Here is a 27,989-nt window from a genome sequence, read left to right as displayed (position 1 = left end):
ACTGAAAGTATGCCATCAGTTGTACACCAATATTTGATATACCAGAACTGTTAGGTTTACAGTGGGTTATAAATCATACTACATCTGTATACAAACTTCACTACTGGCAGTTATCACACATTGGACAGGATTGATATGTGCAGCTGAATAAGCGCAGACCAGATTACAAGACAATATCTCTGAAGACACAAAACTTGGGGAGACCTCTGTAACCAGTAATTTTGTTAGCTCCTTGCGTTTGTTGTAGACCTGTCTCGGTGTAATCAAATTTGTCATGGCATGCGATGAAGACGAAGACGCTACATTTAACTTGGTAAGTTGTATAGATAAACAAGCTTTAAACTGAACCCAGATTTAGCAACAATTCACAACTTAATAACATCCTTTGAGTACTATTGCCTTGATGCAATGACAGAAATTCATATCTGACATAGTTGTCATTTGTGGAACAGAGGATAGTGGGCAAAGGGGCAGATTTGGCTTTAAGCTAAGAACAATGTACAGTTTACACTACCTCTAGCAGTTTACTGGATTCAAACAGGAGACATCAGGAGAACCCCCTCTTCCCCTCCCCCTCTCCCCCTTAAACACATATGAAAATGTAGGCCAGTATATGATTAAGTTAATATAAAACAATGACTTTCATCAAGCCTCACTCTTTTTCACCTAATGTGCACTGCAAGATCAATGCCGGTGGCCTAAGCTGGTATGAACTTGACCCGTTGACTATCCAAAATCTATGTAATTGCCTAGTGATGCCTTCTATTCGTATTTTACCTATTAGATGAAACTTCAAATTTGTATAACTTTGATTAAATTCTACCCCTTATTCTAGGATTTCGTTCAACGGTACCACACTACTCCGGGCGCAATCAAAATGGGATCGACATTGGAGAATTTGTTTAGCACCAACTTTCAAGATGAAAGCAACTGTGACATTATCCTAAAGATTGGCCAAGTGAAGTTTCCTGCCCATAGAATGGTCCTTTACTGCTGGAGTACCTACTTTCAAAAGTTCCTTGGGCAGCAAGGTCTCAACTCTTCAAACATGACAAACGAAAAGTACAACGGGAGTGTACCTACGATGGACCTCAGTGACGAAATAAGTGGCAACAACCACTTTGAAAGCTTTCTGGAGTTTTTGTACTCGGGACGAATAACTCTTGACAAGCTCAACATCTGGAAAATAGTAGAACTTGCTACCAAATTTGAAGTTCCAGAGCTGAGAAAGGTTTGTAGCGACTTTTTAATGGACTTGTCTGACAAATCTACAACTGAGAAAGAACTTCTACAAAATATGGTCCTTTGTAAGCGATGGAGTATGGCAGGAGGGTACACCAGTTTCAAAAAGAGGTTACAATACCTAAATCGAGCAGATATGCCACCATGTATGATGGCAACGAATAAGTTTACCGGTCTCTTTCGAGACAGTTTTAACGACCAAGCTACCAGTGATGTTTCCCTTATAGTTGGAGACGAAACATTCCATGTCCATCTTCTTATTTTGTCCTCAAGATGTGATAAATTCATGGAACTTTTATATCCATCTAAAGAATCTTGCGTTCCCATCGCAATTACAAAAGACATCATTGGTGAAAGTGAGGATATTTTCAAGCAAGTCTTGAAGTTCTTATACACAGATGAGATTGAAATAAATTTTGAAACTGTATGGCAAGTTGCATCCATTGCTCGAAAGCTGAAAGAACACAGTTTGTTACAACTTTGTGTAGAATTCATAATTGAAAATGCATGGCTTGTCCCTATCAATGCTGATCTTGTGCACTGTTTACACCAGGCGGAAATGTTGGATCTATCAGAAGTGAGTGCCCTCTTCTTCCAAATCATCCTGGCAAATTTTTCCTTCTTCACTGAAGACCTTCTTCCAGCGATAAACATAGAACTTTTGTGTCGTGTCCTTGAGCAATCTGATCTAGTGGTAGATAACGAATTCGCCCTATACACTCTCATCCAGCCAAAACTTGCTGAAGTGCAAGAAAATGGAGACTCGAAGAGCCTGCACAAGATCCTCGATATGATCAGATTTGATCAAATGACGGCAGTTCAGCTGAAAAGACTGGTGCAGCAGAATGAAGAGTACTTCAGTGACCGAGAAGAGTATGTGGACACTTGCTTGAACTACATATCTTCAAAATGGGAGAGACATGAAAGCTTTGATGAATCTGATCTTGCGTTGACAAATACATATACTTTCTATGATCTAGTTGAGCCAAGATATGCTGAATTTAGAGAATATGAAAATTACTCCTATCATGGTGATTCACATGAATTGAAGGTTGTACGATTTGATGAAATCACTGCCCGTCACCTGAAAAGTTTATTGCATCAACACGAAAATACTTTTAGCAACCGAACTGAATATTCTGATGTTTGTCTGGAGTACTTGTATTCCATATGGGAGCAGAAGATTAATAATGAAAAAACCTTCAAAAGAGGGCCTCGAAAGTACCTCAACGAACCTCGACCTCGCTTTCCTATAGATGAAGGATTGCCAGAAAATGACATAGACACGCATTTTAAAATAGATAAAGTTGTTACAGGCCAACATAAAATTTTTGGATATGCCTCACATCAAGGCAATCAAACTGGAGAAAATAAATTTAATCTTTGCTGCATTCCAGTATCTACCAAATTTCAAAGTGGAACCCAAAAATATGACACTTTAAGGCTAACAATAACGTTTCAGAAAAAATCAAGTGGTGAGAAAGACAAACTGTTCCCACTACTATGCACAGTTGTTGTGTTAGTGTTGAGGGATGAGATTGTTACAGCTTCACAGATGAAGACTATTCAAACCCTGTGTAACCTTAAGTCATCCACTTTCATCTGCAAGGATCCCTTCATATTCACATTTTATCTTCAACATGCCCAAAAAAGTAACATCAAATTTTACACATTCACCAGACCTCTGCCAATCCTACAATGAATCCTAGCCATAAATGTTTATTTTTTTAATTCTTCAGTTTTCATTCATTAATTATACATGCCACGTTTTTACATTCCTTTCTTTGTTGCTCTTGTAGTGGAATGTTAGGACCATCATTCATACATTTTTCTGTCTTTTTAACATGTTAGGACCATCATTCATACATTTTTCTGTCTTTTTAACATGTTAGGTCTATCATTCATACATTTTTCTGTCTTTTCATTATGTTAGGTCTATTGTTCATACATTTTCCTACACAACAATTTCAATGTGAGTATCACACAATTTCATTAGCTTTTTAATGTATGTTTTAGTCTTATTAGCTTTGGGTCAATTCCAGCATGACTGATGGGACATTTGATAGAAAAGTTCAACAAAGAAAGTTATATTGTTGAGAAGTGGGAGGGGGCAGAAGGCTATAATTGAAGAACTGTTCACATAAGTGTGTTCCTTTTTGATAGGGAGCACTTAGAGTAGCCCTGTGACTGATGGGACATTTGAGGACCACCATTTTTAGGTACGTTTAGTTAACCTGTAAGCGCTATCTCAGAATGAAAAGAATGAGTTGGGTATATACCCCTCCTGGTAGCTACTTTATGTAGCTATATCAGAGCACCACCATTGAGAGAATATTGGCATTAACTTTTTCACACAGTTGCGTTTCCCTTGTGACTGATGGGACAGAAGCTCTGTGACTGATGGGACGCTATCTCCTCCAAAATTATGGCAAATTTTGTTTTGCTCTAACTTCAGTTTGCATCCACATATGGTGCCAACTAGCATTAAACTTGGGTCATCTGGGCTCTAGCCAACCATAGTCATCACAGGTAGGGCCCACTCGAGTTGGCCCATGGGGGTGTGGGTCCCCCATTGGTTTGCCATATGAGCATCCCATAGAAGCAACTGGCATATGTAGTACAGACACAGGCCCATGGGAAAACCTGTTCCATTCCACACTTGCTGTCTCATATAGCCTCATATGACTGAGTCATGGGTGTGTGATTTGTTGGGGCCTCACTGGGAAAGCTGTTTGGGCCCATATTTGGTGAGGTATGTTGCCCATGTACGGGACTCATGTCATCCCACTTCTGTGTATCAAGTACTGACAACTGGAAAAATGAAACACAATCCATATGCATTTGAAACTTGCATTTTATTTATTAACAACAACAGAACGAGCTGAGCCTTGAAACATGCAAACATTGATAATGAACAGGATACTAATTATACAACATTGATGAAGTCATTTAAGTCACATGAGCTTTTGACAATATGCTGAGCTTAACCCTGGGCAGCAAAAGTACCGAGATATCTATGCTTTCAACTGTGGATTAGGGTCCAATCTGCCCATCACATAGTGAAAGTCTAATACAATTTTTTTGAGCCATGTTCTCCATTTTCCCCAAAATACTAAAGTGATCAATATCCCATGAGGAAAGAGCCAAAACTAATAGGCAAAGGGGCATACATATACTATAAAAAGGATCCACCTGGCCTTACCAATGATTGGATTGGACCTTACATCATTTAAGTTACAGCCTAGTGGTTCTGTGGGTACTAATTCACTTGTGTGACGGGTACTCCTGTGGTGATACTGCCAACCAGGAGTGTGTTGTACAGTGCTTCAGGTTCTTTTTCCCAGATAGACCCACCAGTTCCTTCAACTCGGCCTCATTGTTCTGTGATCCAATAACACTGCATTCCTCAAATTTTGGACAGAAGGGCCTGTATGCAGTGATCCAGCCCTCTCCACAAACCTCTGTGCATGCCACTGCTGTAGATGATAATAATTGTTGTGTCATTTGTTTTTAGGAAATTAGGTATGAATGGAACGACACTATTCTTGTACTACTACTTTTAGGCATTGCAAACTGTCCAATATAGGCTGTACTATCTGAACCATATACTGTGACTGATGGGACAGTAAAATCCAAAGATCTGACATGTATACCAATCTTGATTCAGGATAACCGTCACAGGTCAATGAACACTTCATCATGTCACCATCATGTCAGTGACACAAGCTGCTTTCAATAACATGGTCTAACAAATTAATTTGAAGAAATATACTGTACCTGTATTCTGATTTGCGTTTTCGTTCACGTTCTCGGCGCTCTTGTTTCTGTAGTGAAGACATCTCCCGCTTCTTCTTGTGGGCCCACGGTTTGCGGTATGCTGATTGTGTTTTTTTGTATGCATCATATTTCCCCTCTGCTTTCAAATGTTCCCTCCTGTTTTGCTGTCTTTCAGCACTGGATTTCCCCATTTTGCATTACACCACACATGCAGCCTAATTCTGTGACTGATGGGACAGAAGTTTCAGGTTGTCTAGCACATAACCCTATACACAATTGAAGTATCTCTGCTCATGCCAGATTAGGCCCTGAGTAGTACTAGATAGATATACCCCCAACAACAGCTGAAATCATTCTGTTGGCTTGTGACAAAAACAAATGTTAAAAAACTGTGACTAATGGGACATGTCCACACTCATTATTTCAAGAAATCACAAAAAGACTTATATTCATACAGACACCTGTAACTTTGCAGAAGGTGAAAGGTCTCAAGGTGACTTCATACTCAGTACAAAGTTGGTCATTTCTGGAATCATGCCAACTATTAAAAGGGATATCTGAATTTTAGGACATTTTGCTAATTTTTCGTTCCCTGCAGCACTTGACGGTTAAATGCATGCTGCAGTGAGGAGAAACACGTTATAAGCCAGGTGAAACCTGTTTTGGATAGTTTAACTGTCATGTATATCAAATATCTCCCTCAAGTGACTGCAACCTAAAGTTGATTTTTAGTGAAAAATGCATCAATTCCATGGAATTCACCTTTGGCTATTGCTCTTAGTGTCTCCAACACTACATTTCACTGTGTTTTCAGTCTAATGTGATCTCAGTTTAATTTTCATTAGCTAGATTTACTATTATCGAAATTTTTTGGACGTGAGCAAGTTTAAAAAATGAAGTGAATGAAATAAAGAAATCTGGAAAACAATTGATGAATCCAATACACTCTCCTCCTTCCTTTTTTTTGTTCTGTATATTATTGGTACTTTTTTTGTTGTTGCCAGTGCTGATGAAATTACAGTGAAGATCAATGTCAATGTCGGTACCATGGCTCTTAAGCTGAAAACGCCTCAATTGCTAATTTACTCTATTAGATATTAAGGTATAAAGTACTCTTGCCTTGGACAAAGTATGCACATCTCTTGATGTGATTATTTACACAAAGATAAAACTGATTTTAGATAACACGCTAAATTTTGTACAGTTGGAAAATCCCTGCGAGGTAATTTTTCCACTGAGGGCAAAGTCTTTCCACAGTTTAACTGATTTCAGATGAACACTCTAACTTTTGCACAGTTGGAAAATCCCTGCAAGGTAATGTTTCCACTGTGGGTTAAAGTCTATCCACAGTTTAACACCACAATCATAGCCTTGTCATGCTGGGTTGCAGTTCTAATGATACCAGACCAACAACATTAACAAAACATGTCCACTTTTGATATTGATGAAGAATTATTGATATATGTCAGTTATGGTCATGACCATGACTCTGATGGAGATGGTAACTCTTATGGTTATGGCGACTCAGACGATGAATATCATTATTTACCAAGAGAAGAAGAAAGTAAGAAAAAACCCAAATTCATAACAACTTATGAAAATGGTTTCAACATCGATGGCAATATTGAGACCAAGGAGGAACTGCAAAAGATGGTAAGAATTAAACTCTAAATCAATTCACATCCAAACAAACTGGAATTATTAGTTTAGCTTTCTTACTGTATCACTTATTTTTTACAAACTTGTTTATTTGTTGCCTGATCACTTTCTCTTAAATTTGTGCTAGTTTTAAGTAGCTGGTTGGTCGACACTAAGGGCATCGCCACATTAAGTATGCATGGTGAGAACTTATTATATGTCACACAAAGATGTCACATAACACACAAACATACGAACAACATCTTTCAAGCAAACATGTTACGTGGCTTCTTCTATAATCAGTTTGTTCATAACTTAAGAGATTAGTCTAACCAGAGAAAGTAATCTATGCTAATGAAGCATTTTTGGAAACTTGGGCTGTAAAGGCTGAGTAACAATTGGATTAAAGATGTCTGAAGTTTCTTTGAGACAATGAATGTTTCATCAAAAGTGCTTGAGTTTGGTTGTGATCAATCAAGCAGCCACAGTGAGGGATCTAAGACTATAAGCAAGGGCAGTAATAACACATCCATTGACCAAATACTAGTTCAAGCTTTACTGTACAGATGAAAGGTGCTGACACATAGCATAATCTTCTTGTACTGTACATTATAAAGTGTGCATTTCTGACATGAATCTATGTGTGCTCAAAACTATCTGCATGTTACATTTCACAGGTCATTGAACATAAACGATCAACTCTAACAAAACGAAACATCGAAGAATTAACCGCAGGGTTTGCAGCTTTATTCAACGACAGATCTTCTGCAGATATCATCTTATTGGTAAATGGCACACCCTACCACACCCACCGCTTTATTCTAGGCTTATGGAGTCCAGTCTTTAGCAGGATGTTGGAGGATTCAGAAAAGTTTGCTCCTTCAATGACCAAAGATGAAGAGTCCGATTGTGACATGATCGCTCTCAATGAATCAGAAGACGATGCTCATGTCTTCAATGAGTTTTTAAAGTTCTTGTACACAGAGCAAGCTACTATAAACATTGAAGATATTTGGCATATGGTTTCTTTGGCAAACAAATATAATGTTCTCGAGCTATTCAAATCATGCAGTGATGTCCTCATCCAATTTGTACATACTATGGCTCTAGATGAGGAATTGATGGAGATTCTGAAAGCGGCACAATTTTGGGAAATGCATCACCTACAGAGCTGTGTTTGGCAAACTATTTTAGAGAAAATGTACTTTTCTTTCGAAAAGTTCCTACCAGCTCTGGAAATGGATCAGTTGTGTGAAGTTTTGCAGAGTTCTGACCTCGTTGTTGAAAATGAATATGGACTGCTTCTAAAGCTGACTCCATTACTGAGACAACTAGAAGAGGCAGAAGATGAGGCATCTCTAAGAAAGGTGAGCAGTCTGATTCGTTTCACGGAGATGTCTGGAATACAGCTGCAAAAAGTGGCGCAACTTGATATCGCAAAGCACGTAAGATCCAACATTAGACAGGCTCTTTTCCATCGTTGTTTCCTTTGGGAAAGTGAGGAGGGAATTGTCGAAAGCAAAGGGCCACGTTGTTACTTGAGCCCATCTCCACCATACTTTGATACTGAAAACAAACTTCTTGACACTTCGTTTTGCAGGGAAAACGACGAAAACTGGGAAAGCTATCAGTTCATTATTTTAGATAAGAGACTTAAAGGAAGTATGAGATATAGAGAAGGGGATAAATGTTTTGTTTATCATACAGAGAGTAAGAAGCAATGGGTAATACCTGATACATCTATATTTAAGGTTTCTGTTATTGCAAAAGGCGAGTTGACAGTGGTACAGTGTGAATGTAGGGAGTCTCGCAAAACACTTGATGATGCTACAGAAGCAGTAGCAACAGTGACAGGTGTCATTCACAATGAAGAGAAAGATATTATTCATGAAGTGAAGACAGCAAAAGTCCCTGCAGAAGTAGATCTTAAAAGATGCTTCATAGGATTTAGGGAAACTATTGACATTCCATTCAAGCATGTATTTTCTGAGTCAGATCAGTATGTCTCCCTCTTTGTAATGGCTAGAATATAATTACAGTACACCTTTGATTTTCAAATGAACAACAAAGACAAAACCAGAAAGCCTTAATGATTCCTTGACATATTGTAGATTAGAGAATGTAATAGAACACTTCACCCAAGATTTTCAACATCTGACTACTGTCAGTTACCAGCAAGATACTTGCATTCCTGTGGACCTACCTATCAAGAACTTATAATGGGTCATCATGTTTTACTTTACTTTTACTTTTAATTCACTGGTAAGCATTTTATAGTATGTCATTTTTATTCCAAAATGTTTCAATATCCAGAAAAAACAGTTTTTTTTCTTTATGTGAAATAAGTAGCGTTGTGCGGTAGTCGGATTTCACACAACCGGTAGTGTTGCAACATGAAAACCGGTATGGTAACTACAACCGGTATTTTCCTCAACTTTCATATATGGTTCAAAGCACTTAGTTACAAGACTCAATGCCATACATTCAATATGCATAGCCTACAGTACGGCTCACGTATAACTGGATGTATGTGTACGTGCACATGATCGTGTAAAGACGTATAAACAAGTACAATCGCGTATAAACTCGTTGACAAACAAATTGCCGCCATGTTCCACGGAGGATAAGTTTACTTTGAATAGTTGGCAACATTTTGAAGAAATAATAAAGTGTTACTAAGCGTTTCTTGTGTCATTTTTTTATATCATTTTTAACATTGGTTCTAACAGAATGAAAAAAAAACTCCCACCCAACATATTTGAAGCAGGGCCGGTTAAAACAAAAACATGTTTCTCGTCCGCGCAATGGGCCTCCTTTTTCCTGATTCCCGAGTTTCTATTCGGATTACAAGAAATCATATTCCAAACTAGTATCAGCGCATGAAAAGAAGAAAAATGGCCGCCCGTTTTTTTTTTCAGATCTCAGTACGAGAAACATGTATTTTATTTGGATCATATAGAACAACTTTCGTTCTCTAGCTGTAAGTCGATTTTTACAAAACCTTCACGAAAATTAACAGACTTGTTTGAAAATGGATTTTGAAGCTCAGTCAACAATTTAAGAAATGCTTACCATTAAATACTGGCGTCAAACAATTCATTTCGTATTTATTCCAATAAAGATCCACAAAGGATAAAAATGCTAAGTAGAGCTTACTAAAGAGAAATAGAAACTGCATGTACATGGTCATTTTAAGTATCCAAGTACGATACAAAGAGATCAAGTTCACCGAAACATCCCTTTTCCCTATCACCTGAGGAAAACTGTCTTTCATAAATTATAGTAGGCCTACCATACAGTACTTTACATTTGATACAAACGTTACTTCTACAACAGCTTCCCAAAATTTGTATGTGTCGCAATAGTTTAAGTTTTAACCAAGGGCAGTACCATTCATAATTTGCATATTACACCAAAATTTACACTCGGCGTCCAGATGGCGGGAAAATGTAACGTCATGTTCAATCTGCTGTGTCGTTCCCATGGTGCGATGAACTTGGGCAAGTTGCCAAGTTTGAATGTCGATGACCTACTTATGTTCCGTGACCAATGTCAATGGGAATTATGTGTGCAAAATCTCGGGTTTTTCCACGTGTAATATATATAGAAGTTTTACGTAAGTGGAGAGAATTTCGGGGCGGCTGGTTGATTGTGAGGAAGCACTTATCTAATCATCAATTTTGGTGAAAAATATCGTACGTTTTTTTTTTTTTTCCAGAAAATATTTTTGACTTGTAATTGGAAACTCAATGTATCAAGAAGTACTGGGTCTACAGTAGACCTTATCATTGCATTTTGGGGGAAGTCAGATCTTCAAGTGCAAAATATTGTTTTTTCATTTAAGGTTATCGTGGTTTTCTTGCGAGGTGTATATGGTGTAACTTTCGATGTAGGCTTAGAATTAGGATCGGCCGATGCCTACCTAGTTTGCATGAATTGTTACCTAAATTCAATTTTATTTAACGGGAATCACTAAGCATGTCAGAAAGACAGGACTCGACTTACTACTACTATACTACTACTTACAGTTTAAAAGTTCACAATAGTTTTTAACTATCAACAAGTCCCTCGTGTTTGGAATTTCAGACAATAATAATGTAACACAGGGGCTACGTAAATACAGGATTTTAAACTACATATATAAGAATAGTACAGATTTATTAATATCGTTAATCGGCTGTTGTTTACTCCAGAAAATATACTTTCAATACGTACAATATCAATCTTTGTAAAAAAGTTCTTAAAAATAAAAAAGTAGCGAAAGATAACTAGAAATGACATCGTGGAACCCCCTGCATTAATAAACGAATCCAGTTCATTAGAGCATCAAATCTCAAGTACCGTACTGCACTGTGTACCAGTACCGTACCCTAGGCTATCATAATATACAGTCCCGTGCGAAGATGGATTAAAACTGGATATACTCCCTTCGGTTCTGGCTCAAAAATTATTTAATTGTTACAATTATTATAACGAAATGTGGTGAAATGCATAAGGGTAAGATTGTGTACATGGGAACCTTCACAATCATCTTTTGAAGGAAGAATAAATAACGAAAATTTCAGAATAACTTTGAGGTCTCGTAACATGCTGAGCCAACTAACGTTCGATATTTGGTGTAGCCTAGGTCCAAATTACTATGTGAAAAGTTGATTCGTTAATACATAGGTCTAGGCCAGTGCGTAAATTGATCAGATATTATTCAAACTAAGAACACAGGAACCAGAAATAAACATGTTTTCTTTTAACTCTAATTAAAATAGTAACATGTAGATATTTTTATTATGTCCGGGATTCCCGGGAATGATACCGAAACGAATGTAATTACTGGTTGTTTTCCCAATACCGGTAGTAGTTACACGTTGCACTGTGATCGAGATTAGTCAATACCGGGATCGGGATACCGGTATTCACTTGACTACCGGGATCCCGCACAACCCTAGAAATAAGACATATAGATGTTCGAATAAAGGACACTTTCATTACTAATTTTGAGCTAGCAAATCAGCTCTGCCACCAACAATTCCTTTAATCATTGTTATTAATGAAAGAGAGTTACATGACTCTGTTTATAAACGGTAATATATTAATTACAGCTTACTGCCAAAGCCAAAGTCATCTAGTATTAATCACAGAGAATAAGGTCAATTTTAGAGACCATTTTGTTGATATGTTGAGCCAATTTTGAGGCCATTTGAGATAACCTGCTGACCCCTTGTAGCTCAGAGTGTGAAAACTGATAAGGGCCACTTGAGTGTGCTTAAAGTACCCAACACAAGAGTATGAACTATTTGGAGCAGATTTCATTACATGGATGACTGTATAGCTGAAGATCACTTGAGATCTATTTTATATTAGACCCAAATAGACAAAACTATGTTCACAAAAAGAAAATCATAGCAAAGTAGAACTCACAGATTAAAGGTAGCTTTAATTTTAGAGTTAACATGTTTACAAAGATTACATAGTTTGACACATGTTGACCTCATGTGACCTTTGACCTCCACCAATTTCGATAGGGTTCTTGCACTTACTAAGCTGGTTCTACATGCTAAGTATGAAGTTCCTATGCTAAGTATGAAGTTCCTAAAATATGTTCTTTTTGAGCTATCATGTTTACAAGGTTTAACAAACTTAGACTAGTGTTGACCGCAAGTCACCTTTAACTCCACCAATTTCAATACAGTTCTTGTACCCACCAAGCTGGATCTACATACCAAGTACGAAGTTCAACAAAGATGAACTTTTGAGTTATCGTGTTTCAGTTTCAGACTTTGACCATTGAACGTCACAGAAAAGAAAACTTTTCTTTTACTCAAGTAGACGGATCCACATACAAAATATCAAGTTAATCGATCATGAACTCTTTGAGTTACGGTGTTTTAAAGTAAGTGTCACATACACACACCATTACCATTGCATAGATTCCTTCTGCCTCGGGCAAGGAAACAAAAACAATGTTCTTCAAAAAACTATTTAAGTTGAATCTACCTACCAAGCACAGAGCTGATCAACACTTTCCTTTTAAAAATATGCTGTGTTTAGTAGGTTTTTTGAGACTTTGACCTCCGTTGAACTGGATTGACCTTTGCCTTCTTAGATGAAGTATTTTCCCTTTCTAAGGTGAGTCTATTTCCTTCAAGCTTCAACTTTGGAGTTATGGTGTTTACAAGATTTGCACCACTGCTGATCTTTAACAACCTTTGATCCCAATAGAACACAATAAGGTTCTTGAACTCACTAAGAGGAATCCACATACCAAGTATGAACTTCATGCAAGCATCAATTTGGAGTTATCACCTTTATGTGTTCCGACGGTGACCTTTGTTGACCTCTAACAACCTTTGACCTTCCTAAAATACAAGAACATTTTGTATTCACATACCAAGTATGAAGTCCATCAATGCTTTGCTGTCAGAGTAATCATATTAAAAAAGGTTTGGCGAGACTTTTGCTTAGGTTGGCCTGAAATTACCTTTGACCTTCATCGATTTCAATAGAGATCTTGTTCTCAATATGAGGGACCTACCTACCAAATATGAAGTATTTTCAGAACAGCATTAAATGACAAGGAGCCCCAAACATAATGTTTACCTTTACCATGCTTGATAAAATGTAAACTTCACAATAAGGAAGTAGGTATTGTGTTTATATACAGCAGAATCCGTAAAAACTGCTTAGATCTTGAAGGAGACTAGAAAGAGGAACTCAGTTCTGTATAAGTTATAATCTAGTATCCTTCAAGCTGCATAGAACATGTAGGAGACTAGCATGGATATCGTTCAAAGGTAACTTGTTAGGACAGGACAGCCTTTGGTTTTGGATGCATTGATAGTAAACACTAACAATGTTTTACTGTGGGTTCCAAGTTTGTTCGGATGTTTGTAAACATCCCAACAGTTTTTAACCAGGATATTATTCATGAATGAGCCTTCCATATGTGAATTTAATACAATTTAATGAGATGCAAGTAATATCCACAAGGCAGATGACACATTCATATCAATTTTTTTGTCATACTGTACTTAAAAAGTGTTTATCAAGTAACAAAGTTGCTGCATGATTAGGAGAGTATGCACATTTCAACTGTGGTGTGCCTACTGTATGAGCTGCAGCACAATGGTAATTCATACATACAGTCACACAACAAGCTAAGTTTGAACAATTGGAAAACCCCTGTGATGCAATACTATCGATGCTGCACAATCTAATCACTGTTAGTAGTGTTACATTCAGCAATCATAAACTGTTGAGCTGTGCTTCAGTTGAAACTTGACAATCTTTTTGATAAAATGTCCTACTCTGATTTAGACGATTTTGATTTTGAACCATATGCATATAGCGATGATGTTGATGACTACTCAGATTATGAATATGATTTCATTATGAGAAAAGCAAAAGAATGTAAAGGAGAAGCAAAGTTCGTGCCGACTTTTGAAAATGGTTTCAACATTGATGGTGAAATCAAGACTCAAGAAGAACTACAAAAGCTGGTAAGAATTATTCTTAATCAATTTCGGTCTAATTTTGAGAGAGGAAATAAACGTACTTGCTAGTTATGGGACTCAAACCAGTGACTTCAAAATTAAGGCCTTGATAGCTTACAATCAACCCAAACAATCTTCAAACCACTACTTTCAGTACCATTCTAGCCAATAAGTTTCATTTTCTTCCTCTTTCAGAATTTGATATTGTAATTGCCCAAACAGTTTTCCTTTGTTGATTTAATTTATAAATTAATTAACTAACAAAACAGATGGAATTAACAATTCCTGCCTTTTAAAACTTGTTCTTGAAAACACTGTATGTTCACTTCAATATTGTTTTCTCCTGAATTTTAAGAGACATACTAATAGCTGCTTGTTTGTCAATAATATTACACTTCTCATCCAATTCACTCAACAAACTTGATCAAGGTGAGGATTTGAAGTTTAGGAAGTATTTCTGTTTGGTTCAAAAGGTTAAAATATGCAGACGCTTAGACTTGTTAGACATTTGATCTCTTCAGCCCATACTGCTACTATATACAGAGTAGGCTAGGTACCTCTGATATGAAAAGTGTAGTAGGTCTATTCTATACATTGAGGGTTGTTCTGAAAGTATCAGACTGCTTTTAAGGTTTTGGGGGGTACAGGTGGGGTGAGGTGGAGGGTCGGTCATTTTGACAATACAATAACAAATATATTTTCCATCCAACTGTACATCATGACCGGCGAAAGTATGTTGTGAATCCAACCAGCTTTTCTATGAACAAGTTTGTGAGCAAATATTCCAACAATTCGCAGAGAAATTTTGTCACAATGCATGACAATTAATCAAATCATGAAATAGAATTTTAAATAAGAAGATGTTATCATGAATACAGGAAACCTAAACGACATTCCAAGGATGAATATTATGTAAACATTCTCCTACTAATACATGTACAGGTTATAAAGCCTACAGAAGACCTCGCTCGACCTCAATAATGACCTTTGACCTCGACTTGAGTAGCAGACTACTTGGCCTACATTATGCTCATTGAACCATTTCCAAGATATCTGCTTAACCAAACATTTTTATACAATTTTCACTTAACCTGCTGGCCTTCATCAAAAGTAGTAAGGATTCCATACTTCAAGTGGAAAGTGCATCTCTTCCACGGGACAATGTGAGCTCAAAACTCTCTGTATGTTACATTTCACAGGTCACAGAACATAAACGATCAACTCGAACGATACGAAACACCCAAGAATTAACCGCAGGGTTTGCAGCTTTATTCAATGACAGATCTTCGGCAGATATCATCTTATCGGTAAATGGCACACCCTACCACACCCACCGCTTCATTCTAGGCTTCTGGAGTCCAGTCTTTGGCAGGATGTTCGAGGATTCGGAGAGGTTTGCTCCTTCAATGACCAAAGATGAAGAGTCCGATTGTGACATGATCGCTCTCAATGAATCAGAAGACGATGCTCATGTCTTCAATGAGTTTCTAAAGTTCTTGTACACAGAGCAAGCTACTATAAACATTGAAGATATTTGGCATATGGTTTCTTTGGCAAACAAATACAACATTCTTGAGCTATTAAAATCATGCACTGATTTCCTCATCCAATTTGTACACACTATGGCTCTAGATGAGGAGTTGATGGAGATTCTGAAAGCGGCACAATTTTGGGAAATGCAACATCTACAGAGTTGTGTTTGGCAAATTATTTTAGAGAAAATGTACTTTTCTTTCGAAAAGTTTCTACCAGCTCTGGAGATAGATCAGTTGTGTGAAGCTTTGCAGAGTTCTGACCTCATTGTTGAAAATGAATATGGACTGCTTCTAAAGCTGACTCCATTACTGAAACAACTAGAAGAGGCAGAAGATGAGGCATCTCTTAGAAAGGTGAGCAGTCTGATTCGTTTCACAGAGATGTCTGCAACTCAGCTGCAAAAAGTGGCGCAACTTGATATTGCAAAGCACGTAAGATCCAAAATCATGCAGGCTATTTTCCATCGTTGTCTCCTTTGGGAAAGTAAGGAGGGAATTGACGAGAGCAAAGGGCCACGCTGTTACTTGAGCCCATCTCCACCATACTTTGATACTCGGAACAAACTTCTTGACTTTTTGTCTCACAGAGACAATAAGGCAAACTGGGAAAGCTGTCAGTCCATGATGTTCGATGGAGTGAGATTTATACAAGGTGATAGATATAAAAGACGGGGTTCTTCAGGAGTGAGTAAATGTTTTGTTTATCATACAGAGAGAAGAAAGCAATGGATAATGCTTGATGGGTCAATACCTAAATTTTCTGTTATTGCAAGAGGGGAGTTGACAGTGATACAGTGTAAAAGTAGTGAGTATCACGAAACACTTGATGGTTCTACAGAAGCAGTAGCAACAGTGACAGGTGTCATTCACAATGGCAGGCGAGATGTTATTCATGAAGTGAAGACAACAAAAGTCCCTGCAGAAGTCAATCTTTACAGGGATTTCGTACATTTGAAGGAAACCATACACCTTCCCTTCAAGTGTGACATATCCAGGCCACATCTGTTCCTCTCACTCTTCTTAATACTTAGAATTTAATTACCATAAACTAGTAGTAACCTTTAAGGGGAGTGGGTGGTGTATTTTATAGGCACTGATCACCCAAATCCTTGACAGAGGTGTTCATCTGCCATCTGGATGCTCGATCTGTTCTGAATCTCCGGATGCTTATAGTTTAGGTCATGTATAGTGCACCGCACCGCTTAGATGTGCTTCTGGGGTGAGGGGGCCAGCAACCCCCCACCCGTCAGTAGTTCCTAAGCTGCTGTAAACCACTGATTGGCCCATGTGGATTTCTCTTATAGTGCCTCACAGCGTATATTAGCTCTTGACTTATGTTAATCTTCATGGGCTATTGTTCAATCTAGCTTTTATAAAAAATAAAAAAAAAAATTCACTCCCCTCCATCAATCCTTTCCCTCTACTCAAACAGCAAAAGTAAAGTTTTATTCAGCATGTGAGAAATCCTTTGTCAAATGTCATTTAGGAGGGCTGGCATTAAATATGTGTGATATCTCAATAGACTTTTAGTTTGGCAAATACGGTATTTATTAGTTTCTATATAGAAACTTTCATCGTCAAGTCACTCTTATCCTAATGAATAATGAACTCAGTACTGTGTAAGCTATAGTCTATGAAATGCATAGACTTTGAAGAAGACTAGAATACTGAGCATAGTATTGTGTTTATAAAGAATAGAATCCTCCAAGCTGCATAGATCTAAAAGGAAACTAGAATAATGAACTCAGGACTGTGTAAGATATCATCTAATTTTCCCTGAAATGCATAAACTTTGAAGAAGACTAGAATACTGAGCTTAGTGTTGTGTTTGTGTATAACAGAATCCTCTGAGCTGCATAGATCTTAAAGGAGACCAGAATGCTGAAAGGTTGACATGGGGAAGGGTGAGAGATTCACTTTGTGGGGGAGGGGGAGGGGGGAGACCATAGGATGTGTTCTAAAGTAATCCAGTGAAGCTTGGTGTTTGATGTAAATAAAACAAATGATAATTTAAATGGTACTAGCCTTATATATCTGACATCTTAAACATAACTGTTCATTATTTAATTCTTGTGACATGCCTTTTAACATGCCTTTTTATTTTGCGTATCTTTAACATGACTGTGTATGCCCTAAGGTAAGCCACATCAAAACTAATGTGTTGTTGTTAAACATTTAATTTCCAACATTGAAGCAAAAGTTTGCTATTGTAAAACACCAGATTATGAATTTGTGTGGTTTTGTCTTTTCTCTTTGCAATCATTGCCTCTTCAATTACAACAGCTGCTTGATATTGTACAAAAGAGTGTTGAAAGTGAAGGCCAATGTCAGATTTACACAGTGAACAAATTGGTTTACATGTGCAGGGATGAGATGAGTAGCCTTACAGAACTTAATTATTAAATCTTCACACTTTTCAGAGGTTGGAACAGCATTGTAGTATTGAATCATAAAGAGAGTGCCCAATGTTGATGTATGTAAACTTAATTGTGTGCACCCTGTTCTCTGTTACCACGTTTTTACGTTACACATACTGCGTGACTTACTCTCTCTCTCGCCTTAACTAAATAAACCTGACACATCCTACTTTTATTGTTGGAATCATCTTTCCACCGTCATGGCTTCTACAACAAGATATAAATTGTACAGAGATTTTGAATTGTACTTAACAATGTTAATCTATCCAATTACATGAGTTGCTGCATGGTTAGGAGAGTATTCACATTTCAATTGTGGTGTGCATATCGGTGCAGCACAATGGTAATTCCATCATACACTCACACGCAAGTTGAAAGATGTCAGATCTAGTACATCCCCTGCACACTGCATGCATAGTTTGAACAATTGGGAAACCCCTGTGATGCAATACTATCGATGCTGCACAGTCTAGATCACTGACATTACATTCAGCAATCATAATCTGTCGAGCCGAGCTTCAGTTGGAAAGAAAATTGACATCCTCTCTGATAAAATGGCCCACTTCTTCGAATTTGACTATTCTGCTGCATATAGCGATGATGATGATTACTCAGATCATGAATATGATTTCCTTATGACAGAAGATAAAGAATATAAAGGAGAAGCCAAGCTCGTGTCGACTTTTGAAAACAGTTTCAACATTGATGGTGAAATTAAGACTAAAAAAGAACTACAAAAGCTGGTAAGAATTATTCTTTAGCAATTTCAATCTAATTTTGCGAGAGAAAATATATGTACTTGCTGGTTATGGGACTCAGACCAGTACTTAAAAATTAAGGCCTTGATAACTTACAATCAACCCAAACCATCTTCAAACCACTACTTTCAGTACCATTCCCGCCAATAAATTTCACTTTCTTCCTCTTTCAAAATTTGATTATTGTAATTTACCAGCCAGTTTTCCTTTAATGATTTACTTCATCAATTAATTAATTTACAAAACAGATGGAATTAACAGTTCTTGCCTTTTAAAACTTGTTCTCAATTATATTGTACATTCATTGAGAGACTGATTTCTCCTTAATTTTAAGATTAATATAAGCTCTGTTTGTTTTTCAATTATATTCCAATTCTCATCAAATTCACTCAATATATTGAGCAAGGTGAGGATTGAAGTTAAGGAAGTATTTCTGTTTGTTTGTTCAAAGGTTGAAATTTGCAGATGCTTAGTCTTGTTGGCCATTGATATTTGATCTCTTCAGCCTATACTGCTACTATATGCAGAGTATAGGCTAGGTACCTCTGATATGAATAGTGTAGTAGGTCTAGTCTATACATTGAGGGTTGTTCTGAAATTATCAGACTGCTTTTAAGGTTTATAAGGGTACAGGTGAGGTGGGGGGGCGGGAGGGTTGGTCATTTTGACAATACAATAACAAATATATTGTTTGTTCAACTGTACATCATGACGAATTTCAAGTATGTTGTGAATCCAACCAGCTGCTCATATACAAGTTTGTGAGTCTAAGAAAATATTCTGACAATTCCCAGAGAATTTTGGTCACAACACATGACAATTGATCAAATCATGAAATGGAACTTTAAAAAATAAGCTTATAGTGAATACAGGAAATGTACACTATAATTCCAATTATGAGTTTATGTAAACATTCTCCTGCCTATACATTTACAGGTGACAAAGCCTATACAGTATACCTATTTTGACCTAAAAAAAAACGGACCTATGATCTCTACTTGAGTAGTAGACTCCTTGGCCTACCATGGGGCACGTACTCCACTAAGCCCACTGAACCCATTTCCAAGAATTGGCTATCAAGATAGTTTTATACCAGTTTCAGGTTACATGCTGGCCTCTATCAAAAAATAATAAAGACTCCATACTTCAAGTTGAAGGTGCTGGCATGTAGAAATGCCCTTTTCTAGCACAAATATTCAGTGTGCATCTTTTCCATGAGACTATGTGAGCTCAAAACTATCTGCATGTTACATTTCACAGGTCACAGAACATAAACGATCAACTCAAACGATACGACAAACCGAAGAATTAACCGCAGGGTTTGCAGCTTTATTCAACGACAGATCTTCGGCAGATATCATCTTATCGGTAAATGGCACACCCTACCACACCCACCGCTTAATTCTAGGCTTATGGAGTCCAGTGTTTGGCAGGATGTTGGAGGATTCGGAGAGGTTTGCTCCTTCAATGACAAAAGATGAAGAGTCCGATTGTGACATGATCGCTCTCAATGAATCAGAAGACGATGCTCATGTCTTCAATGAGTTTCTAAAGTTCTTGTACACAGAGCAAGCTACTATAAACATTGAAGATATTTGGCAGATGGTTTCTTTGGCAAACAAATATAATGTTCTGGAGCTATTAAAATCATGCACTGATTTCCTCATCCAATTTGTACATACTATGGCTCTAGATGAGGAGTTGATGGAGTTACTGAAAGGGGCACAATTTTGGGAAATGCATCACCTTCAGAGTTGTGTTTGGCAAATTATTTTAGAGAAAATATACTTTTCTTTAGAAAAGTTCCTACCAGCTCTGGAGATAGAACAGTTGTGTAAAGCTTTGCAGAGTTCTGACCTTGTTGTTGAAACTGAATATGGACTGCTTCTAAAGCTGACTCCATTACTGAAACAACTAGAAGAGGCAGAAGATGATGCATCTCTAAGAAAGGTGAGCAGTCTGATTCGCTTCACCGAGATGTCTGCAACTCAGCTGCAAAAAGTGGCACAACTTGATATCGCAAAGCACGTAAGATCCAAAATCACGCAGGCTCTTTTCCATCGTTGTCTCCTTTGGGAATGTGGGGAGGGAATTGACGAAAGCAAGGGGCCACGCTGTTACTTTAGCCCATCTCCACCATACTTTGACATTCGAAACAAAATTATTGACACTTCGTTTTGCAGAGACAATATCGCAAACTGGGAAAGCTGTCGGTCTATTGATTTAAATGTAGAGAGACTTGAACATAGTATGAGATATATAGGAGGAGATAAATGTTTTGTTTATCATACAGAGAGTAAGAAGCAATTGGTAATATATGATATATTTATATCTAAGGTTTCTATTATTGCAAGAGGGGAGTTGACAGTGATACAGTGTGAAAGTAGTAGGTATCACAAAACACTAAATGATGCTACAGAAGCAGTAGCAACAGTGACAGGTGTCATTCACAATGTAAAGAAAGATATTATTCATGGAGTGAAGACAACAAAAGTCCCTGCAGAAGTAGATCTTAACAGGAATTACATACGTTTGAAGGAAACTATATACCTTCCCTTCAAGTGTGGATTTTCCAGTCCACATCAGTTCCTCTCACTCTTCTTAATAGTTAGAATTTAATTACCATGAACTAGGAAAAATTGAAAAACAAATCGGGCAAATTAAGGAAAAACTTAACCTTATCTATATTTATATAAGGATGCCTGAGATAACACACTCCCTCTCCAACCCCCCCCCCCCCTCCCCCATAACCCCACCTCTCCCACAACCCTTTACCTCTCCTCAAACAGTAAAAGTAACATTTTATTCAGCATGTGAGAAATCCTGTGTCAAATGTCATTTTAGAGAGCTGGCATTAAATATGTGTGATATCTCAATAGACTTGGCAAATAAGGTATTTATTAGTTTCTATAGATTTAGAAACTTTCGTTTTCATAACACTCTGATTCCAATGAATAATGAACTCAGTACTGTGTAAGTTATAATCTAATATTCCATGAAATGCATCGACTTTGAAGAAGACTAGAATACTGAGCTTAGTATTGTGTTTATATATAACAGAATCCTCTGAGCTGCATAGATCTTGTAGGGAACTGGAATTATGAACTCAGTACTGTGTTAGATATCATCTTCCCTGAAGTGCATAGACTTTGAAGAAGCTTAGAATACTGAACTTAGGATTGTGTTTATATATAACAGAATCCTCAAAGCTCCATAGATCTTCACGGGAACTAGAACTATGAACTCAGGACTGTGTAAGTTATAATCTTATAGTCCCTGAAGTGCATAGACTTTGAAGAACACTAGAATACTGAGCATAGTATTATGTTTATATAGAATAGAATCCTCCAAGCTGCATAGATCTTGAAGGGAACTAGAACTATGAACTAAGGACTGTGTAAGTTATAATCTCATAGTCCCTGAAGTGCATAGACTTTGAAGAACACTAGAATACTGAGCATAGTATTGTGTTTATATAGAATAGAATCCTCCAAGCTGCATATATCTTGAAGGGAACTAGAACTATGAACTCAGGACTGTGTAAGTTATAATCTTATATTCCCTGAAATGCATAGACTATGGAGAAGACTAGAATACTGAGCTTAGTATTGTGTTTGTGTATAACAGAACCCTCTGAGCTGCATAGATGTTGAAGGAGACCAGAATGCCGCATGGTTGACGTGGGAGAAGAGGGAGAGATAAACTATGTTAGGGAGAGGGGGAGGAGGAAGAGACACACTTTGTTCTAAAGTAATCCAGTGAGCTTGGTGTTTGATGTACATTAAACACATGATAATGTAAATGGTACTAGCCTTATATATCTGACATCTTAAACCTAACTGTTCATATTTTGTTAATTCTTGTGACATGCCTTTTTAGTTTTTAACATGCCTTTTTATTTTGAGTATATCTTTAACATGACTGTGTAGGCCCTAAGGTAAGTCACATCAAAACTGATGTGTTGTTAAACATTTAATTTACAACATTGAAGCAAAAGTTTGCAATTGAAAAACTCCAGATAAAAACTTTGTGTGGTTTTGTCTTTTCTCTTTGCAATCATTGCCTCTTCACTGATAACAGATATATGCTTGATATATTGTACAAAAGAGTTTTAAAAGTGAAGGCCAATGTCAGATTTACAGAGTGAACAAAATGGTTGACATGTGCAGGGATGAGTATAAACAACCTTACAGAACTTAATTATCAAATCTTAACACTTTTCAGAAGTTGTAACAGCATTGTAGTATGGAATCATAAAGAGAGTGCCCAAGATATAAACCATACAGAGATTTTGCATTGTACTTAACAATGTTAATTTATTGAGTTACATGAGTTCCTGCATGGTTAGGAGAGTAAGCACAATTCAACTGTGGTGTGCCTATTAGCTGCAGCAGTGCAGCACAATGGTATATCCATCATACACTCACACGCTAGTTGAAAGATGTCAGATCAAGTACATCCCCTGCACACAGCATGCATAGTTTGAACAATTGGGAAACCCCTGTGATGCAATACTATCGCTGCTGCACAGTATAGATCACTGACATTACATTCAGTAATCATAATCTGGCCAGCCAAGCTTCAGTTGTAAAGAAATTTGACATCCTCTCTGATAAAAATGGCGTACTTCTCTGAATTTGACTATTCTGATGCATATGATGCATATAGGGATGATTTTGATGACTACTCAGATTATGAATATGATTTTGAACCACATGATGTGCATAAAGATTTTCATGACTATTCAGATTATGAATGTGATTGCATGATGGGAAAAGAAGAAGAATGTAAAGGAAAAGCAAAGTTCGTGCCGACTTTTGAAAACGGTTTCAACATTGATGGTGAAATCAAGACTCAAGAAGAACTACAAAAGCTGGTAAGAATTATTCTTTATCAATTTCGATCTAATTTTGAGAGAGGAAATATACGTACTTTCTAGTTATGGGACTCAAACCACTGTCTTCAAAGCTTATTTGATACCGTAGCTTACAATCAATCCAAACAATTTACAAACCACTACTTTCAATACCATTATAGCCAATAAATTTCATTTTCTCCCTCTCTCAGAATTTGATATTATAATTGCCCAGTCAGTTTTCCTTTGTTGATTTAATTTATAAATTAATTAACTTACAAAACAGATGGAATTAACAATTCCTGCCCTTTAAAACTTATTCTTGATTACATTGTACATTCACTTCAATATTGTTTTCTCCTGAATTTTAAGAGACATACCAAAAGCTGCTTGTTTGTCAATAATATTCCACTTCACATCAAATTCACTCAATAAACATAAGGTGAGGATAAGAAGTTTAGGAAGTATTTCTGTTGGTTCAAAAGGTTAAAATATGCAGACGCATAGCCTTGTTAGACATTTGATCTCTTCAGCCCATACTGCTACTATATGCAGACTAGGCTAGGTACCTCTGATATGAAAAGTGTAGTAGGTCTAGTCCAGGGTTGTCCAACCATTTGCAGAGGAGGGCCGTATGGAATGATTATGATGAAGGAGGGGGCCGCATGAACCCTACGATCGATTTTTCGATTTTTGCCCGAAGCCCAAAGCAACAAGATATGAGCACTGCGCGCGGAGCGCACTGATTTATTTTCCTTCCTGATAAAACATGAATAAAGTCCAGCCCCCCTCCCCCCCTCCGCTGAGAGAGTGTCACACAAACTGACCTGTATGCAGTTTTTTGGACCCATAAGGTTCGAATGATTGATTATATAGCTTAAAATTGTTATCAATAAATCTGCTCACTAACATTTCGCACCATAGAGCATCTCTGGCGGGCCGGACGTAACCATGCGGCGGGCCGGACTGTGGCCTGCGGGCCGTAGGTTGGACAACCCTGGTCTAGTCTATACATTGAGGGTTGTTCTGAAAGTATCAGACTGCTTTTAAGGTTTTGGGGGGTACAGGTGGGGTGAAGTGGGGGGTTGGTAATTTTGACAATATAATAACAAATATATTTTCCGTCCAACTGTACATCATGACCAGTGAAACTATGTTGTGAATCCAACCAGCTTCTCTATATACAAGTTTGTGAGTCTAAGCAAATATTCCGACAATTCCCATAGACTTTTCGTCACAACGCACGACAATTGATCAAATCATGAAATGGACCTTGAAATAAGAAGATCTTATAGTGAATACAGGAGACCTAACAACATTCCAAGGATGAATAAACATTCTCCTACCTATACATGTACATGTTACAGTAGACCTCTTTTGACCTCAATACTGACCTTTGACCTCTGCTTGAGTAGCAGACTCCTTGGCCTACATTAGGGCACTCTACTATGCCCATTGAACCATTTTCACCATATTCATTTAAAAAAACATTTCTATACAATTTTCACTTAACCTGCTGGCCTTTATCAAAAGTAGTAAGGATTCCATACTTCAAGTGAAAAGTGCATCTTTTCCATGAGACAATGTGAGCTCAAATCTATCTGTATGTTACATCTCACAGGTCACAGAACATAAACGATCAACTCGAACGATACGAAAAACCCAAGAATTAACCGCAGGGTTTGCAACTTTATTCAACGACAGATCTTCGGCAGATATCATCTTATCGGTAAATGGCACACCCTACCACACCCACCGCTTTATTCTAGGCTTATGGAGTCCAGTCTTTAGCAGGATGTTGGATGATTCAGAGAGGTTTGCTCCTTCAATGACAAAAGATGAAGAGTCCGATTGTGACATGATCGCTCTCAATGAATCAGAAGACGATGCTCATGTCTTCAATGAGTTTCTAAAGTTCTTGTACACAGAGCAAGCTACTATAAACATTGAAGATATTTGGCAGATGGTTTCTTTGGCAAACAAATACAACATTCTTGAGCTATTAAAATCATGCACTGATTTCCTCATCCAATTTGTACATACTATGGCTCTAGATGAGGAGTTGGCGGAGATTCTGAAAGCGGCACAATTTTGGGAAATGCATCACCTACAGAGTTGTGCTAGACAAATTATTTTAGAGAAAATGTACTTTTCTTTAGAAAAGTTCCTACCAGCTCTGGAGATGGATCAGTTGTGTGAAGTTTTGCAGAGTTCTGACCTCGTTGTTGAAACTGAATATAGTCTGCTTCTCAAGCTGACTCCATTACTGAGAAAACTAGAAGAGACAGAAGATGAGGCATCTCTAAGAAAGGTAAGCAGTCTGATTCGTTTCACAGAGATGTCTGCAACTCAGCTGCACAAAGTGGCGCAACTTGATATCGCAGAGCACGTAAGATCCAACATCACGCAAGCTCTTTTACATCGTTGTCTCCTTTGGGAAAGTGAGGAGGGAATTGACGAAAGCAAAGGACCACGCTGTTACTTAACCCCATCTCCACCATACTTTGACTTGCGAAACAAATTTGTTGACACTTCGTCTCATAGAGACAATAAGGCAAACTGGGAAAGCTGTCGGTCCATTAAATTAGATGGAGGGAGACTCGAACAAAGTCTGAGATATGGAAGAGGGGATAAATGTTTTGTTTATCATACAGAGAGTAAGAAGCAATGGGTAATATCTGATATATCTATATCTAAATTTTCTGTTATTGCAAGAGGGGAGTTGATAGTGATACAGTGTCAAAGTAATGAGTATCTTGAAACACTTGATGATTCTACAGAAGCAGTAGCAACAGTGACAGGTGTCATTCACAATAGCAGGCGAGATGTTATTCATGGAGTGAAGACAACTAAAGTCCCTGCAGAAGTCAATCTTCACAGGGGTTACGTACATTTGAAGGGAACCATATACCTTCCCTTTAAGTGTGGCATATCCACTCCATATCGGACCCTCTCACTCTTCTTAATACTTAGAATTTAATTACCATAAACTAGTAGTAAAGTTAAAAACAAATTGGGGAAAATAAGGAAAAACTTTACCTTCCTTTATTCATATGATAAGGATGCCTGAGATAACAGACTCTTGCTCCACCTCCCACCCCCCCCCCCCTTCTATCAATCCTTTCCCTCTCCTCAAACAGCAAAAGTAAAGTTTTCTTCACCATGTAAGATTTGAGAAATCCTTTAATTGTCAATTGTCATTTTAGAGGGCTGGCATTAAATATGTGTGATATCTCAATAGACTTTTAGTTTGGCAAATAAGGTATTTATTAGTTTCTATATAGAAACTTTTATCTTCATGTCACTCTAATCCTAATGAATAATGAACTCAGTACTGTGTAAGTTATAATCTAATATTCCCTGAAATGCATAGACTTTGAAGACGACTAGAATACTGAGATTAGTATTGTGTTTATATATAATAGAATCCTCCAAGCTGCATAGATCTTAAAGGAAACTAGAATTATGAACTCACAGTACTGAATAAGTTATAATCTAATTTTCCCTGAAATGCATAGACTTTGAAGAAGACTAGAATGCAGAGCTTTGTATTGTGTTTATATATAACAGAATCCTCCAAGCTGCATAGATCTTGAAGGGAACTAGAACTATGAACTCAGTACTGTGTAAGATATAATCTAATTTTCCCTGAAGTGCATAGATTTTGAAGAACACTAGAATACTGAGCATAGTATTGTGTTTATATAGAATAGAATCCTCCAAGCTGCATATATCTTGAAGGGAACTAGAACTATGAACTAAGGACTGTGTAAGTTATAATCTTATATTCCCTGAAATGCATAGACTTTGGAAAAGACTAGAATAATGAGCTAAGTATTGTGTTTGTATATAACAGAACCCTCTGAGCTGCATATATCTTGAAGGAGACCAGAATGCTTTACGGTTGACATGGGGAAGGGTGAGAGATACACTTTGTAGGGGAGGGGGACAGGGGTGGGGGGAAAAGACACACTATAGGATGTGTTCTAAAGTTATCCAGTGAAGCTTGGTGTTTGATGTAAATAAAACAAATGATAATGTGCAGGGTACTAGCCTTATATATCTGACATCTTAAACATAACTGTTCATATTTTAATAACTCTTGTGACATGCCTTTTTATTTTGAGTATCTTTAACATGTCTGTGTATGCCCTAAGGTTAGCCACATCAAAACTGATGTGTTGTTAAACATTTAATTTACAACATTGAAGCAAAAGTTTGCAATTGTAAAACTCCAGATTATGACTTTGTGTGGTTTTGTCTTTTCTCTTTGCAATCAT

The 27,989-nt window shown here is 37.4% G+C and overlaps 4 protein-coding genes across 14 annotated transcripts in view; 3 read left to right on the top strand and 1 right to left on the bottom strand.

Annotated features, from left to right (window-relative positions):
• LOC139958710 (uncharacterized) overlaps nucleotides 1-27,989 on the bottom strand; it is a 162,080-nt gene that overhangs the window by 27,128 nt on the left and 106,963 nt on the right. The window lies entirely within an intron of this gene.
• On the top strand, nucleotides 20-9,339 carry LOC139958714 (uncharacterized). Of its 2 annotated transcripts, XR_011789846.1 has the most exons (3): nucleotides 20-313; nucleotides 836-6,672; nucleotides 7,335-9,339. XR_011789846.1 is itself a non-coding variant. In XM_071956007.1 (2 exons), exons 1-2 carry the CDS (start codon nucleotides 6,445-6,447, stop codon nucleotides 8,688-8,690), a joined length of 1,584 nt encoding a protein of 527 aa, XP_071812108.1. In that variant the 5' UTR covers nucleotides 6,387-6,444; the 3' UTR covers nucleotides 8,691-9,339. The 2 variants fall into 2 exon arrangements, 1 of the variants encoding a protein (XP_071812108.1); XM_071956007.1 differs by lacking the exon at nucleotides 20-313 and having other exon boundaries at nucleotides 6,387-6,672.
• Nucleotides 11,057-16,744, top strand: LOC139958717 (uncharacterized). The gene is made up of 2 exons (XM_071956011.1): nucleotides 11,057-14,150; nucleotides 15,344-16,744. Exons 1-2 carry the CDS (start codon nucleotides 13,950-13,952, stop codon nucleotides 16,715-16,717), a joined length of 1,575 nt encoding a protein of 524 aa, XP_071812112.1. The 5' UTR covers nucleotides 11,057-13,949; the 3' UTR covers nucleotides 16,718-16,744.
• On the top strand, nucleotides 23,409-27,951 carry LOC139958716 (uncharacterized). The gene is made up of 2 exons (XM_071956010.1): nucleotides 23,409-23,730; nucleotides 25,331-27,951. The coding sequence occupies exons 1-2, from the start codon at nucleotides 23,473-23,475 to the stop codon at nucleotides 26,687-26,689; spliced, it is 1,617 nt and encodes a 538-aa protein (XP_071812111.1). The 5' UTR covers nucleotides 23,409-23,472; the 3' UTR covers nucleotides 26,690-27,951.

The sequence above is a fragment of the Apostichopus japonicus genome, chromosome 18 (genome assembly GCF_037975245.1).
Source record: "Apostichopus japonicus isolate 1M-3 chromosome 18, ASM3797524v1, whole genome shotgun sequence".
In the NCBI taxonomy this organism is placed as follows: Eukaryota; Metazoa; Echinodermata; class Holothuroidea; order Aspidochirotida; family Stichopodidae; genus Apostichopus; species Apostichopus japonicus.
The sequence above is the reverse complement of the archived record's forward strand: the minus strand, read 5'-3'. Positions and strand labels throughout refer to the sequence as shown.

Coding starts and splice junctions, on each gene's coding strand:
- LOC139958714 (XM_071956007.1), top strand. CDS start 6,445: ATGTCCACTTTTGATATTGATGAAGAATTATTGATATATGTCAGTTAT. Junction 6,673..7,334: donor AGGAGGAACTGCAAAAGATG/GTAAGAATTAAA, acceptor TACATTTCACAG/GTCATTGAACATAAACGATC.
- LOC139958717 (XM_071956011.1), top strand. CDS start 13,950: ATGTCCTACTCTGATTTAGACGATTTTGATTTTGAACCATATGCATAT. Junction 14,151..15,343: donor AAGAAGAACTACAAAAGCTG/GTAAGAATTATT, acceptor TACATTTCACAG/GTCACAGAACATAAACGATC.
- LOC139958716 (XM_071956010.1), top strand. CDS start 23,473: ATGGCGTACTTCTCTGAATTTGACTATTCTGATGCATATGATGCATAT. Junction 23,731..25,330: donor AAGAAGAACTACAAAAGCTG/GTAAGAATTATT, acceptor TACATCTCACAG/GTCACAGAACATAAACGATC.